Consider the following 17,126-nt stretch of genomic DNA (forward strand, 5'->3'; position numbering starts at 1 on the left):
CGTAACTAGTTTCTGAATAGGCCACATTCGCCAATGAAAACGGATTCTCTATCATTCTCAACCTCAAACAAAACATTTGAATAGTTATTTCTGAGCACATGCCACCCGATATCTCTTATGTGACATTAAAAAAATGCACTCAAATACCAACAGATTCAACTTTATAGCACCATTCCAAAATACTAAACTTTCTTTGCACCTTTATTTTTATCTTTTTTTTTTTTTCGTACACATTTAAAGTACGGGCATCCTGTAAATTTCAGAAAAGCCTCATAGGGAAAAAAAGAAAAAAAACAACTAATTTTTAGGACAAAGCAATAACTCAGTTTGTAGGCAGGATGATCTCAGGCAGGCTGTTAAGTTCTTCGTGGGCTTCTGCAGTCTTGGTTCTGGGGTGACTGTAGAAAGGATGCTAAAGTCTTCCTGGATTATTCTAGAGGTTACATTGCATATTAGCATGTAAAAACTTGTTGCTCAATGGTTAGACTCTAGGTATTGATTACAACTCAAACCATGAAAACAACAGTCTTTTGTAATGATTTTACTTTTTCGAATGACAGAAGATTTGGGGTGTCAGAGTCTGTGTACGTTTTATTCATGCTCTGCTAAGAGAACGGTTAGACTCCTATCAAGTTCCCGCGTACAAATCTTCGGATTTGAAGCTCGGAGCACTAAAATCTCTTCTTAGCAAGCAGATGTATTTAAAGTAGACTTATAAGTGGGGCTTTAATTCAACATATATTTAGCTGCATTGTTAAGTACGAAGACTGTGTGACTAAGTAATGCGGGGGGTTGACAGAGGAGGATTTCACTGCTCGCAGAAGACTCTGTTTGTCATGACCCTCAAGTCACGTTTCACACGCTGATCGCAGCTGCGTGCTCTCGTCTAACTCTTCCGGGTGCGACCCCTGGGGCCACAGGTCTGGCGAAAGGACTTGGGGTGTCTGAGTGTGCTGGGACTGGTAGGGTGGTGGAGAGGTAGCGTCAGAAGGGAGTCCGCTAACAGCTTAATTCTGCAGCAGTTTCAAAGAAACTGAGTGTGACACAATAACAGTCAAGGACCCAGGAAGAAGAAGTTTAAATTAGGAGTGACTAGTATTAAAAAGCTACTGCGCACCAGGTAGGAAGGAATAGGAGAATATTAATATGCCCTGAAATAGAAATAATCACTTTGCACTATGTACACCACATACAATATAACATATTTTTTTTTAACATTGCACAATATAAGTATTATACACGGTGGAGTAAACGAAATGCAAAATACCTCTGAGGCACACAGAAGAGACATGGATTAGATCGATCTCTGATTCAAATCAAGATGGGGTTAGTAAAAGGCAGAGCGTTACATTGTCAGGCCAGTGAGCTCCTGGGCTAAGCAGCCACCTCCCATATACACCGGAAATTCTCATACCTCAGTGTCGTTAAGAGTTGATTGCTTCAAACAAAGGCTCATCAGCTAAGTAATTTGAGAAAATCAAACTGTTGCTCCCCACTCTAAGGTAGGTAATCCCTAAAGGCCCCTCCCGACCTCAGGGCTTCGCGATGAGGACTATGTTAGTACACGGCTGGGGTTTCCCCTATTATTTCTTGGGAAGAACTTGGTTACTATGAAACCACTGTAAGGAAATTAGGACAGTATTCAAGAACACCCATCACAGTGCTTAACAAGATTTAATGTACATTTATTCTTAACATGTGGAACATATAAAGATTTTATACTGAATAAATGATATTCATTAAGCCAGAGGAAAAGGAGGAATTTACATCAAGTTTTTTTTTTTTTTAAACTACATTATCTTGAAATACAAATGTGGATTCTTGTCACTGAAAAATCTTTGAAGTTGTGTTTCTTCCTTTTAGTTGTATTTTTTCTTTTTTGTCTGTACTGGTAACCATAGTCTAAATCAATCCATATGCAACCATTTCCACACCTTGATTCATGAAGCAAATTGTGATCAGCCGCTCTCCCGAAATAGAGCATGACTTTATACATACAGAAACTTGTACATTACCCTCTTTTTTTTTTTTGTGGTTTTTTTTTTGTTTGTTTTTGTTTTTTGTCTTTTTTCTTTCTTTTTTTTTTTTTTTTTGGAGATATGGCCCTAATGAAAAAATATATAAAATAAAAATAAAAAATTATTTAAATCTACCATCACTTCGTAGTTACCACATCATGAAAAAGAAACTAAAAACTTTGTACTAAAAAAAAAAAGAGAGAGAAAAGAAAAAGAAAGCATGAGGGTATGTTTCATGTACAACTTCTATATACATCACAGCCCATGGGCAGTAAAAAAAAATATTTAAAAAATGATTAAAGGAATTGTGAAGAACTGTCACGTGGAAGGTCAGACAGACAGCAGACATGACGGTAGTGGTGAGAAAGCAGTTTCCGTTGATCGTTGTCAGGTACGTATTTTCAATCTTAACTTAAAAAAAAAAAAAAAAAAACATTGTTTTTGCTCCTAGCCTAATGTAACCATTTTCCTGTGGAGAAACCAGTATCGTTTCATAGTTTGACTACTGACTGACACACCTCCTTGAGCCCCTATTCCTACATCTCTAGAAGTTTCTATTGCACAGAGCTTTGGGCGATGGGATACAGTTTTGTTTTGTTTTTGTTTTTTTTCCATTATCTGAAGAATAACATGCCTAGGAAGTTGATAATTTTTCACCTTTTTGCCTCAGTGTGGTGAAATTTTCCCATCTTAGCATCTTTTGCCACATTTTTTTCATTAAAGTCAATTTGCTTCCCCCCCCAAAAAAATGCAATACAACATAGAAAAGAACATTAAAAAGAAAATCTGTGAGAAACAAAAAGTGACCTCCGAATGCACTAGGACAGCAACTTTGGTTAAAAAAACGAAAACAAAATAAAAAAACCCCAAAAGGATGTACTTATACACACAGACAGCAAATATTAATTTCATAACTGTTCAAATTAATTATTTCTTTAATTCCCAATTGGTAAATAGTGAACGGGGCAGAGGAGCAGAGATTTTCTTTTCCTTCTTCCTACGCTGGATAAACAAGAACAGAAAACAGCCAGTGATACGGGAGCCTCTAGTCTTCACTCACACATGCTGCCTTCTCTCGGGTGTCATAACTGCCCGATCTGAAACAGTACGTCACAGACGACAGACGCAACCAGAGAGTTCAGGACGGCTGATATCGAGATATCCAGCAACCGGCCCTCGTGCAGGAGGAACTCCGAGCGGTTCTCGTCCACCCTGGCCATGGCCAGCAGAGCCTTGGCCGCCCTGCACATCATGTCCACGCTCGGGGGCTCCAGAGGCGGGGGCTGCATGTGCAGGAGGTTATGCTGGCTCTGCTGATACTGGGCCATGGTGACCCCGTCCTCTAGGAAGCTTATCAAGTTGCCAATGCTCCCTTTCTGCACGGCTATGGCCCTCGCTGCCAGCGCGTCCCCTTGGGCAAGGTTCGACAAGAGCGCCATGGACATTTCTCGACAGACTGGGTTTTTCCGATCCCCCACGTACCTAACTAGCGTAGCATAGAATTTCTCCTGACGGCTAAACGGAGGCGTGGCCAAGATCAGGTCCACGTTATTGTCCTGGATGCTGAGTTTGCAGAGGGTCTCCAGCACGAGTCTCTGAGGCGACAGGACGGAGTTGGGTCCCACAGTGGGGAAGGGGTCTTGTGCCTCTGCAGATGGGCACACCATCCAGTGCAGCAAGCCATCCAAGATCGGCAAGCAGATGCTTTCTGTGTAAGCAGACAAGTCTAGCTGCCCAGAAATGTTGGCCAACGTGACCAGCGTGTTATCCCGCAAGACCTCCAGGCAGTCCCACCACCACTCGTCCTTGCTGCAGGCCACCCCTTTGTCCTCGTCTTCTTCCTTCTCGTACGTCTGCGGCGCTCGTTTCCTCTCTGGATGCTCGTGGTGAAGCAGAATCAGCTTCCCCAGGATCAGCACCAAGCCTGGGTGTTTGGACATCTCCGCGTCGTTACCAGGCACAAAGGACAAGCTACGGACGATGTTGGACACACAGATGCAGCGCTTAGCCAGAGAGTCCTGCCAGTGCGCGATGGTGCACAGGGGAGTCTCGTCTCGGCTCCTCGGCTCGTCCTCCAGCAGCCTGATGTTCCGGTGACCTTTGGCTTGATGGATCCCGAAGGGAAACTTACTGCTTTCGGCTTGGGTGCCAGGGTTTGCGTCTTCCGGCAGCGCCCCTGGCCGTGCAGACAGGACGTCGTCAATGGTCGCGATGATGCTCTTCTCTTGCTGCTCGTCAGCCTCGCCCTTGCCTTCCTGCTCTGTCTTCCTACCAGTGGCGCTAAGCGGGGGAGGTGGGCGCCTCCGAGGAGGGATCTCCATCTTGCTCTCGAAGTGAGTCTGGATGTGCTCGGTGGTGTCCCCCCCGCCGAGCTGCCAGTGCAGAAGCCCACTGTCGAACTCCTGGACGCGACCCAGCCTGTCAGACCGGTCCACCACGAACAGGTTGTTCTTCTTGACTATCTTGATCGGCAGCTTGTCGAACTTACTCGCTTGCCTGGGCTTCTCCTTGGGGTCCGCGGCGGCGTCGGGAGAGGCCGGAGCCGCGCCGCCCTTCTCCTCCACCTCCGTCTTCCCGCCGTCCTCGCCCTCGTCGCCCTCGTCGCCCTCGTCGCCCTCGTCGTCGTCCTCGTCGTCAACACACTCAGCGTCCTCCTCCTCCTTCCCCGAGTCGCCGGCCAACGGCTGCCTGTCACCTCTCCTCACCGCACGGCGATCGAGTGCCTTCTGGCCGGGGTCTCCCACCTCGTACTCCGTAAGAATCCCAAAAATGTCAATTAGGCATTTTCTAAAGTACTCTACTAAAAGTTCGAGAAATCCGGACAACTAGAGAGGGAGACAAGAACAAGAACGGGCACAACGTCATAAACCTCAGGTCGGTGGGGAAGGGCAACAACCTGACAGCTACCAATACAGGTTTAGGATGATGACTGTCACAGGCTGTAATTCCTTCTTGGCTAAGCCCAGAGAGAGAAACCATATACCCACTAGAACCGGCTTCCTGAAGTTTACATTGTTAACTAAACCAACGTGTACCATGTTTTCCACTTGCCGCTGACTTTCCTACTCCATAAACATGAAAACTTCCCTGTCATTTTCTTCTCTTGAATATTACCAAGTTCTTTGCCTTTTCTTCTGCCTCAGGTACAATGCACTCCATATGAGAAGAGCGGGAACGTGGATTTTATAGACTCATTCACCCAAAGTGAGTCTGTTCTCTTCTGCTATTCATCTGAGACTTGCTTGCCTGGATTTTTACGGTTATTATTCTTAGAATTTTATGGTTATTTTTGTCTCAGGTGCCAGAGGTTACCCTAATTTACACTCCCCGTATATCTTGGGGAAAAGATAATTTCAGCAATGGAGTAGCTCATAAACACAGAAAATTAAAAACAAATCAATTTAGTCCCTGATAAATGAATTAGAATGCCTCATAGAATGCACTTTTACATTTCAGCTAACACAACTCCAGCTGAAAGACAAAAGCCACTTTTCGTTTCCTTTCAGCAAACGTTTGCATCGAGAAGGCCAACACACTCCGTGATCAGCAACTGCCCAGAGCCCCTCCCCCACGCCCACGCCTCCAACATGCAGGGACAATGAAGGAGGATAAGGAAGTACAGAAGGATTCTTTAATGACAGGTGTTTTGGAAATCAATCATGCTTTCATATCCTGCTATCAGTTTCCTGAAAGTGGGTTTGGAACGATTACTAAGAAGTAAGGGGCCACTCAAGGACTGACCACAGAGGACTCCTTTTAGGGGATGAACGCACACTTTTTCATGTGAAGGTTTGGGTGTTTGTTCCCCCACTTAAAGTTGACTTTTTTTCCCAGGGCAGGGGAAAGGGGCAAGTTACTAAAGCAATTCTGGTTATGAAAATGGTGTGAGCAACAGTCGTTCATTCTGCTCACATAAGGATGGAAGGTAATTATTCTAGCAAAGCCAGGACACATTTTTTAGTATTTTCTGTTACAAGGGGCTTCATGCGATGTTTATAACCTTATTAATGCACTTCCTATCCAGTGAAAAATTGCCTTTCAGGGCTATAATGAGGACTTAAATGTGAGAAGAAAGACAAAGTGGAAGATTCTGGTCTGATTTCAACAGAAGCAAGGTAATTGGATGTTTTGGCTTTTTTCACCCAAAGCAGAGAACTGTTCATACACAGTAGGGAGAATTACCTCTCCTCATTTTTGTTTCTAACTATTTCTGTAAAAGTTTGCAGCTCCGTTGACTCCCGGGGAATTTTCCCTAGCCCTCTGCCCCCCTTCTCTCCTCTAGCAATTACCCTGGAAGCTACTTTAAGTCTACTGTCGAACAAAGCAGAGCGCTTTAAGCTTATTAAAAGTAGCAGGCTTTTCAATGACTGCCTCAAAATAAGGTGGAGAGAGGCAGCAATGAAGGAAACAGACCAGGAAACAAGTCTGGCCATGAGTTCACAACCATCTCAGCCGAATGATGGGGATACGGCGGTTCATTAAACTGTTCTCTCTAGTGTACACTTTCTATAACACAACATTTCTTTCTAATTAAAAGAAAGAGGTTCGGTCTCCCTGGAAAGTAGGGTATGTCCCGTCGCAAGCTCCTGCATACCCAACGCTGACTACGGTCCCAGCCTCACGTGACATTTCGATCACCTCCCGCCGGCTGCTGACATTCATTCTAAACAACAACCTACTTTTACTATCTAGCCCCCGTCCCCCCCCCACACACGCGCGCGCCTGTGTATTTTCTCGTGAGAAACAGAAGTACGTGTGTGTTTATACTAGAGCCTGAAATGAGTTATTACTCCCGACTAAATTCTCAGACAGCGCTACGTCTGTAACAACTACAAGGGCGGCCGCATCCAGTGGGGATGATCACGCGCTGTGCACTCCCGAGCTTTCTTCTGTTACCTGGGCGCTTGGCTGGACGGGTGCCGGCTTACCTGGGAGAGACTGAACGTAGCGACAGTGCTGTCATCATACAGGAGAATGTTAATAGTGTCCAGAGCCCAAGTACTTTCAGCCAGAAGACCTGACTTAAGGGACATCATCACACGCCAGGCCTCAGGAGTAACTAAAACCGGGGGAAAGAAGAAGGGTATAATTCATATTAACTCTGTGCACGAAAGGGCAGGAGATAACAAAAGAGTAAGAAAAAAGAAGTCGAGTGTTGAGTTAAATACTGATTTCAAACAAATGTCCTGAGGCATGGTTAAACGTGATCATTTCCAGATTCTAAATGGAGGGGACAGCTTCCTAAGAAACTTTGGTTATTTAAGATCCTTTGGCTTCGTTGGTTAAACATGAGCCAAAAGTGCTTCTCGAGGTGGTGGTGGTGGCTGAGCACAAGGGCCCTTTCTCAGCACTGATTGGTTTCCTTTAGCCCCTAACAGACTCTGTAATGATGCAGCAGAGTGTTAGTAATTGAGTCAAACCAAAAAATGGTATTTGTCTTCTTTTGCCCACTCCATTCACAAATGTCTCAGGGTGGCAGAATACAGGCAAAATGTAATTCCCACACAGCGCATTCTGGAATTCCCACACAGCGCATTCTGGGGTAGACAGTCTTGATATTCCCTTGCTGTCCTCTTCTGTCTGAGCTCCTGCCTTCAGAACATGCTGTTGACAATTATTAGCACTTTGAAGGTTCAGATTTTTCAACAGCTTGGTCTGAGCCTGGGATGGGAAACAGAAGGGCTGCACTTTTCTTTTCCCCCTTCCCGCTACTGAAGAAGACACAAGGATTAGATAAAACATTTGCAAGATTACAAGTCCCATAAGATGGGGCTAGGAGAAGAGGCCCCTCGTATGTCTGAGATTTCTGTCTCAGGAAACCGGCGGAAGCACAAGGCGGGAGCGGGCCCGAGCCATCAGAACTCAGCAGAGAAAGAGCCAGCACCACACACCAGCAGCAATCGCACGTGCTGGGGGGGGGCGTGGGTTTCCACCTCTATTGTAATTTCATCTACTTTCCGTATTTTCTAAAAGGCATACGATACTTTGGTAACAGAAAAAGCAAACTTTCTTTTTCAAATAAGGAACATAAATTTCCCCAGGCTGACGACAAATGCTGATCTAAGATGCACAGAGAGATTTTATAAAAAATTTAAATACATTTATTTATTCAAACATATGCACACATACATACATAAGCACACAAACACATGTGCATATTTTTACATATATATTTCCACATATCAAACGGTGCTCAGTGTCTGTCTGTATCTCCTTCTCATCTCCAGCACGCCTCTCTCTAAGTCCTTACTTCTCTCCCCTGCTCTGCCTGAGTATGTCCTTAATTCCAGTGGTTGAAAAAAATCTTTAGTATCTTTGATTTTCTAGTCACTGTAGTAAATGATCTCAAGTCAAGTGATTTTGAGGTTTTTGAAAAAACTGCTTCTTATATAACCGAGGTCTATAATTTCCTTTGCTATATTAAAAGTACTTCAAAAATAATGCACAAAACCGGTGTGTACTCCTAGATATTCCAGATCTGGGATTAGTATTCAGAACATCCCCAACAGAATGAGCAAACAACCTCGGCATCCAACTGAAATCATTCCTTGGCCCATATCTACCAGTGTACCTACACATCACATCATATCAAATTCTGTGTATCGTACTATGTATTTATCTACATATTACACGCAGGCTTCTACTTTTTCCCAGGGAAGCTCACTGTCTGTCTGGGGTTCCCCAAATTAGAGTGGCTCGCCTTCAAAATTTCTCAGGCCACCCGAGCATTTCATTAGCCTCTCAGCCGTGAGACTCACCACTACGGAAATCAAGTGCTTGGTTACGGCCCAATCTTACAGCTCAAACTGTAGTAGAAAACATGGTCACTGAGGATCCCCTGGTCTCTCACTTGGAGCTCTACTCCCTCACACAAATAACACTCATGTGTAAAAATACCATTTTAACTCACGCTCCTCTCTAGCACTGTTTCTTAACTCAGATCAGCAGTTTTCAGCTACCGCTCCCGTACAAAAACATGTCTTGATAGTTTGCCGTCCTAAGAATTTCATCCCTTGGAGATTAACAGGAGCTAAATCTAAACTAAAATTAGAATTCTCGATCACAACTGGGATTCATTTCAGGCCAAGGCCCGCAATGCTTACCAATATCTTTTGAGGTAATCTTTCGCCTTTGTTTCAAGACTGGCTGTGAGGCCTCGATGGAGCCAGGAGGAAAGGTAATCTCCCTTCTGATGGGGGGTGGCTGGGGGGGTGGCCCCGTGACCTGGGCAGTGGGGACGGTGGGCAGGACCTTCTGCATCTTCAGGGAGGGCAGAAAGGGAGACTTGCTTGGAGACATGCGGCTCTCCAGGGAGCGCTGGAAGGAGGCAGGGCTGGGGGCTCTGGAGATGTGATTTGGCAGCGATGGTGGCGTCTGGTAGGATGACTGAGGCGGGCGCGTGATGGGCTGCATGGAGGCGGGAGAGGACATATAAGGCTGACGTTGGCTGACGTGAGAAGGCCACTGGCTCTCGTGATTGATCCTTTGATCAGGTACCATCATGTCATCCGTGCGGTTCATGCCTGGATAAGGAGGTGCCTGGGCGGGGCCGCCTGGGCCTTGCCTGTTCTGGTAGGGGTAAGGCATATCGTTGCGAGCCGCCCACATGCTCTGCTGAGGCCCTTCGCTGGAGGACGACTGCATCGGGCCGCCCATCATCTGAGGCGGGATCCCATGCGGCTGTATCTGCCCCGGGCCCTGCATCCGCTCTCTGTTGTAGGGGTATGGATACTGTCCCTGGATGGGCCTCCTGTCTGGGCCGGAGTAAGAGCTCCCATACTGGTTGTACATCTCTTGCTGCTGGTTACCATACTGCATGTTGTACATGTCTCCCTCGTGGCGTTTGGCTGGAGGCCCGTACATGCCGTCCATATGGCGTTTGTAATTCTGAAATTCATATCAAGACAAATCATACTGATGTGCTTTTACAGGTATCATCACACACTTAAATTATGCAAAACAGTTATTACCTGGTAGAATGTTCATTTCAAAATGAATATGGGAAGCTCCTATAACAACTAAGGACTAACAATTGATGCCCTCTATTTCGGGATTATACAACGCCGCGTCACACTCCGAAGAGGGTTTCCGAAGTCTGTCTGCATGTGCTTGGCATTTTCTGTGGGGAAAGAAAGGCTTCCTCTCTCTTTTTCCTGGTATCTCCTCCCTTGGCATTTCCCAGGGCTGCAATCCAGGGGCACAGCTCTGGTGACCCCCACACGGGCACCGCCCGACGGGGGCCTGGGGTTACATGAAGATGGCCTCAGTAGGGAGGAAGAGGGCTCGCACTGGCACGGACTGAGCTTCCCGAGGGCCAGCCTGCGAGGTTCCTGGAGTCAAGAGATTCCTTAGGCCTATCTTTACAGGAAAGTCTCCACATAGCATCCGGCTCCTTAGACTGGACCTGCTGCCCCAACACTCTACGGTCTCTGGCCCCCACCCCGACTTCAGTGCAGCTCAGAGCCTCCCCCGAAAGCCCTGCAGGCCCCAGCCTCTGACAGCAGGGCCCGTGTTGCCTGTGTATTAGGCTCCCCTCCTGGGGACGCCCCGGGTACCAGCACTCGACCAGGGTGGGATCCTCCTGATGTGAGAAAGATGCTGATGTGATCATTAGTGTTCTTTCACCTTATTTGGAAATTGCTTAAGATCAGCTGGTTTAATAATACAATTTACTGCACATAGACGCTCCAGTAAAATTAAATGTTTAAAACTCCCTCTATGCTACCAGAGGTCTTACACCTGAAAAGTTGTTTAGAAATAGCAAATTCTTGGGCGCCTGGGTGGCTCAGTTGGCTAAGCGACTGCCTTCGGCTCAGGTCATGATCCTGGAGTGTTGGGATCGAGACCCACATCGGGCTCCCTGCTCGGCGGGGAGTCTGCTTCTCCCTCTGACCCCCTTCCCTCTTGTGCTCTCTGTCTCTCATTCTCTCTCTCTCTCAAATAAATAAAATCTTTAAAAAAAAAAAAAAAAGAAATAGCAAATTCTTGGGGCGCCTGGGTGGCTCAGCTGGTTGAGCGTCTGACTCTTTGGTTTTGGCTTGGGTCGTGATCTCGGGATTGTGGGATCGAGCCCCGCATCGGGCTCCCCACTCAGAGGGGAGTCTGCTTCCTCCTTCTCCTTCTCCCTTTGCCCCACCCCCCACAGCCCCGCTCGCACGTGTGTGCACTCTCTCTCTCAAATAAATAAAACATTTAAGAACAAAAATAAAGAAAGAAATAGGAAATTCCTGTGTCTGAACAGCCACAGCATGACGTGCAATTCTCTGCAGCAGTAGTGGCTACTGCAAGGTTATCTTATTACACAATTCAGGATCTATGGTTGCATCAACCAGCATCCACCCATCCTATGTGGGCAAAATACGTGGTCATTAATATCTCAGTTTTAAAAAGCCAATTAACTTTCATTCTTGGTATTTAATATTTTAAGTTATTTTTATCTACACATCTTTAAAACATCAACAAATTTCTCTTCTAAAATGGCATTTGGGGCCCCTGTGTGGCTCAGATGGTTAAGCGTCTGCCTTCGGCTCAGGTCACGATCCCAGGGTCCTGGGATGGAGCCTCACATCGGGCTCCTGGCTCAGCGGGGAGCCTGCTTCTCCCTCTCCCTCTGCCTCTCTCCCTGCTCATGCTCGCTCTCTCTCTCTCTCTCACTCTCTGTACCTCTGTGTCTCAAATGAATAAATAAAATCTTAAAAAAAAAGGCATTTGATAGGACAATACACACAACAGACACATATTTAAAATACTCTTTACTTGGGCCGACTCTTCTTGACAAGGCTGAACGTCCTTTACTTCCTACAACATGTGACCTTTGTTTCAGGATACCATCTATCCAGAGCTTTTTAAAAATTTGCTGACTTCAAAATCTTAATAATATTTTCTAGCATAAGCAAACGGATCCTGATTGTTCAATAAATGCTACTCATTTTTCTTATACTTCCTAAAACTCTTCAGAAGTAACACAAGTTGGGGTTTTAAACAGAAAGCTCAGAGATGCATGCCCGCTTGCCAACTCACCGGCTGCTGTGGATACAGGCCGGGCTGGTGTCCTCCATATGGCGGCTGTCCTGAGGGAGGGCCTTGGCCTGGGTACTGCTGCCCGTAAGGTTCATGCCTAGAATAAGGCATTCAAAGAACACTTCATTGTCAAAGGACCTCAGACCAAGAGAGAAACCAACAGTTCATTTCTGGAAATCGCATACTCCTTAGTGGTCTTTTCTTTCCTTCACTGCACACACCTTCCAACAGAGGCACGCCGAGCAGAAACAACACTTTAACTTTTAGCCACAGGGATGGCAACACCCATTTTGGGAATGCTGCCAATCTCCTGGTTGGAAGGTGTGCAAGGAGCCCCGGCCAGATAGGTTGGCACCCCTGTTACCTCTGAGCAGAGTCTCCGCCCCACCCACCGACGCGGACCTGGGCAGCGAGCGTCATGCAACACCATGACGGGAGGTATTAACGAGAGCCAGAGACAAGAAAAACAATCTAAGAATCAAAGCAGGACCTCCAGGAGTACCAGAGCATAGACCTATAATCATGGAAAATGTCTCTACTTATTTTCTCATTATGAATACAAAATGTTCAATTTTTTAAAAGTATACTCCACAATTAATCCAAATGATACTGAGTTAGCTACTAATTGTAAAAATATAACTACTCAAAATTTTGAAGCTCCATGACCCTAAAAGGCCACAGAAAAGAATAACAGAGGGGACTTAAAAGAGTGACAGGGCTGATTTAAATGTGCTCCTATTAAATCTGAAAATGGGAATGCATAACATTTAGTTTTCAACTCCCATTACATTGAGAAGCTATAAATACCATAAAAATAGCATGTGTAAAGGAGCAATAGATTTGAAGTTTTTTAAAGGGATAAACTGGTGTTGTTAGTATTCTGATTGAATCCTGTAAGAAAGAGGGTACATGCACGGAATATATTCCTAAACTGGTCAAGGAATGAGACTAAGAAAACAAATGGATTTTGAGAACATCACAGGTAAAACAGATACAGAGGAAGCGTGTGCTAAGGGCATTAATAGCTAGAAGGAAGCTTACGTTAGGAGGAAAGAAATATAACTGATGCAGGTAAAATTTAAGCTAAACAAGTAACACTCTTCAGGAAGCATAAGAAGGTAAACCCTAACGTGGTAGAGCCAAAAATGACTTAAACTAGTTCTAGAAAGTCTTCTAGGAGAAACAGAACAGTACACTTCCCTGGGCTCCTTTAAGAATATATGTTCCAGGAGAAGTGTTCTTCCAATCTCATCAGCAAAAAAAAGAAAAAAAGAAAGCTTCTTCTGGATCCTCGAAAACAAATCAAAATAAAATCCCTGATCCAGTACACTAAACATGATGGTCAACTGATTCGTGCAGACATCACTAATAAACGTTCACCACACCACAGCCAGGGTAAGAATGAGAAATCTAGATTCTTAAGTCTAGAAAGAACCCAAACACTTTAAGCTTGTGATGGCTCTGTGTCTGAAGAAGCAGGTGCATGGAAAAATGCCAGAAAGCAAGCTTCTTTGGTAATAAAACAGTGACTTTCAAACTTTCTTCCCCTTTGTGTCACACCAGCGGAAACCTCCTCACGACTGCCACCATTCGCCCCTGTCCACAGCCAGCACGTGGTCTGTGGGAGCAGCAGTGACGGAGGGAGTCTCTGAGGAACATCACCACACCGGCTCCTGAAGGAACGGAGCTGAGGCCGTCCCTACCCCGAGCCTGGGGCTGTGGCTACAGTTAGAACCAGAGCCTTCTAATGTGCCTCCATTTTCTTTAAAAATCACAGATATTACATTAAAAGACTTCGTTTCTGAGCACTTCTGTATTAAGGAGGCAAAGAACATACCAGCCAGGGGAAGGTGCTTTCAGGGTCTGTATTTAAGTCGGCGGCAGGGGTAAGTAAGGGGCCTTCTTCACAGAAAGAGGTCTACCGTGAGCCGGTTTTCTGTTAACCTCTACAAGATATTTCAAGGACTGTCCTTCCGCCTCAGTAAAAATAACCTGCACGAGCACTGAAACCCAACTTGCTATTCGATGTCCAGATGCCATCCTGAGAAGAAGCATCTGGAAACAAGACTGCCGTGGCCTTCCTCAGAGATGTTATTCAAGGAGCAAAGCATTCTCTCTGTTGAAGACGTTCGCAGGGAAGAACGGAAAGACCTAAAGAACCAACGCCGGGAGGGAAGACTTTCCCAGAGCTCCCTGTCACCCGGGGCTGCGGGAAGCCCAGCGCGGCCCCCGGTGTGCGGCCACTTCCCTAAGGAAGAGACGCCGGCGGGAAGGGGGTTGGGTGGGGCCGCGCGAGGAAGCTGGTGTGGGGACAGTGGCTGTGTCAGGGGGGCATCCCGGTGCTGGCAGGGCCACTGTGGCTCGGGGCCTCCAGCTCTCAGGAGTCCTTCCTTCTCCCCGGTCCTGCTGTGGTCGTCAGCTGGAGGCAGGCCCCCGACCCCATCCTTACTAAGTCCAGCAGGAGAGCAGGTACTGTGTGCTGTCAGCAGCTACCAGGCTCGGAAATGCGTGTGCGAGGAGAGGTTCTAGTAAACCTCATGGTCCTCTTAGGAAACGCTCACCTTCGATCGTAGCTGGCTCCGTAGGGAAACTGCTGCCGCTGCCCCATGCCCAGACCGGACATCGCTGCAGAGGGACTCTGGTTATATATGTCCTGCATACTGCTTGTGGGCATCTGTCCTTGAGTCATAAAGGGCTCACTACTTCCAGGCACTGCAACATTTTAAAGGACAGAGAGAAAATGAGGCATTTGCAAAAGCCAAGGGGCCCAAACAGCCCTTTCCAGTCGTTCCTGTTATCCTTAATATGGCAGACATTTATCTTATTCTTAGTATGGCTGACAACAAAACAAGCCAAAGAGTATAAAGTCTGGAGTCAAGATGGACCCCAAGACCCCTATCCCTTACCCCATGTACAGCCTCATGGGAGCCCCCCCTTGAGAATGAGTAGAACCCACCAACATGGTGGGGATGTTGCTCCCATGATTATATACATTATAGGGCTAAAGGGATTTCACAGATGTAACTTCCTGCAGTGGGTGTGAGGAAGAGATGAAATGCACGTATAGGTGGCCCTTCACACAGGGGTTAGGGGTGCTGACCCCCTCGAAGGTGAAAATCCACGTGTAACTTTGGACTCCCCCAAAACCTAACTACTCATAGGCGACTGTTGCCCAGAAGCCTTACTGATAATGAACACAAATAACACAATAAAGGGGCATCTGGGTGGCTTGTCAGTTAAGCGTCTGCCTTAGGCTCGGGTCGTGGTCCCAGGGTCCTGGGATCGAGTCCCACATCGGGCTCCCTGCTCAGCAGAAAGCCTGCTTCTCCCTCTCCCTGCTCGTGCTCTCTCTCAAATAAATAAATAAAATCTTAAAAAAAAACCTACATATTTTGTACATTACATGTATCACATACAGTATTCTTACAGTAAAGCTAAAGAAAATGTTAAGAAAATCGTAAGAGAAAGTACACTTATAGTACTGTACATCTATTTATTGAAAAAAAGTCTGTGTATAAGTGGCATTTTAAACCCATGTTTTTCAAGGGTCAACTGTATGAATAAAGCTAGTTGCCTTCCGTTCTAGGGAAAAAAAGTTTTTAAGAAAACTTAACATGAATACCCATCTACTGACCCACTGCAAAATCAGGATAAAGAAACCCACTAGGGAATTAAGAGTAACTCAAGAATGGATGAAATACAAGTATTTCTATCAGGGCGTAGAGTGGCAATTAGGTCAAATATGCAAATTAGCATCAGCTCAGAGCCTGAAGGAAATTGGGTCAAGCCCAGAAACTAGCCTGTAGGCAAATTAAACATTTTAATGCAAATCTTAATTGATATACAGTACTACTACCTTTCTTCATCCTAGGAAGGTTACTTTTATGTTACACGAAGCAAAAGCTGATTAGACTTGGGTGAGCTGATAGAATTTGTTGGGCTGGAAGAAAAGTGCAGATAATGAAGTCTAGCACTGGTGGGATGCACTGAGCTTTCCCATACTTTATTTTATTCAAGCTCAAGTCAACATGCGGCAGATTAAGTTCTGGTGTTACTTTCCATTTTATAAATGTAAAAACAGAGGTAGACAGACATTAAGGGGGATAATTAAAGTTAAATAGCTTAATTCTTTGATACACAAAAAATTCTTTAAAAGCCAGTAAGAAAAAAAGACCATCAGATTAAAAAAATGGGCAAATAAATGGACATTCCGAGGAAAAGAAAAGTGGCTAATCAATATATGAAAAGATGTGTGACTTCACTAATAATTAAAGAAATCCAAGTTAAAACAATTAAGAGACCTCCCCCCCTCAATTCCGATGGGCAAATATTAAAAGGACCGATCATTCCTGGTCGGGGAGTGAGGGTCCACACACTGTGACATGCTCATGTGAAGAGTACTACATTGGTCTAACTTTTGTCAATACCTGTTACGGGAGGGCTATATCTTGATGACCCCCAAGGGTATTTACAGCCTATGAAGTCCCCTCCCACAGTGACTTTTGGCGTGGTCATGTGACCAGCGTTGACCTATGGGGCACCGGCAAATGCGATGCCGCAGAGGGCTGTATGTGCTGGCAACTGGAGCGTCCTCTTCAAGTGTTCCTTCTGGTAACCCATCCACCATGTCATGAGGCACCCGGGAAGTTCCATGGGACGGCCCCTGGAGGAGGCCCCCAAGCGACAGCTCCCGATGAGTTCCCAACAGAGCCTCCGGATGACACCAACCCTTCAAGGGACATCCCAGCTCCAGCAGAGTTCCCAATCAGGCTCCCTGATGACAGCAGGTGCCTCATGTCCCAAGCTAACAACAACGCATGCAATGAAGAACCACCCCGCCCACCAGAGAACTGTGTGATGCAACCAAACGTTGGTGTTGAAAGCCACTTCGGGTGGTAGTTTGTTAATGTAGTAAAAGGCACTCAGTAAACTAAAAGAAAAGTTCAGATCCCTTGATTCAGTTATTCTTTTAGGAATCTATTTCATAGAAACACAATTACAGGTGTGAAAAAAAACAGCTACATCAATCGATAATCACTGCATCATTTTTTTTTAAAGATTTTATTTATTTATTTGACAGAGAGAGAG

At 45.7% G+C, this 17,126-nt stretch overlaps 1 protein-coding gene across 11 annotated transcripts in view; it reads right to left on the minus strand.

The window, feature by feature from the left end:
* Nucleotides 1-227: 227 nt before the first annotated feature.
* The window catches only part of ARID1B (AT-rich interaction domain 1B), a 437,415-nt gene continuing 420,516 nt past the window's right edge, over nt 228-17,126 (minus strand). For 7 of the 11 annotated variants that reach the window (XM_027601119.2, XM_027601117.2, XM_027601116.2 and 4 more), the window contains 5 exons: nt 14,600-14,750; nt 12,039-12,135; nt 9,122-9,905; nt 6,947-7,077; nt 3,101-4,843 (listed from right to left, as the gene is read on the minus strand). In XM_027601119.2, coding sequence (XP_027456920.1) covers nt 3,101-4,843; nt 6,947-7,077; nt 9,122-9,905; nt 12,039-12,135; nt 14,600-14,750 — 2,906 coding nt within the window. Of the gene's footprint in view, nt 4,844-6,946; nt 7,078-9,121; nt 9,906-12,038; nt 12,136-14,599; nt 14,751-17,126 lie in introns of all 11 variants that reach the window. The other 4 variants (XM_027601115.2, XM_027601112.2, XM_027601114.2 and 1 more) reach the window with 1 other exon arrangement.

The sequence above is a fragment of the Zalophus californianus genome, chromosome 7 (assembly GCF_009762305.2).
Source record: "Zalophus californianus isolate mZalCal1 chromosome 7, mZalCal1.pri.v2, whole genome shotgun sequence".
NCBI lineage: Eukaryota > Metazoa > Chordata > Mammalia > Carnivora > Otariidae > Zalophus > Zalophus californianus.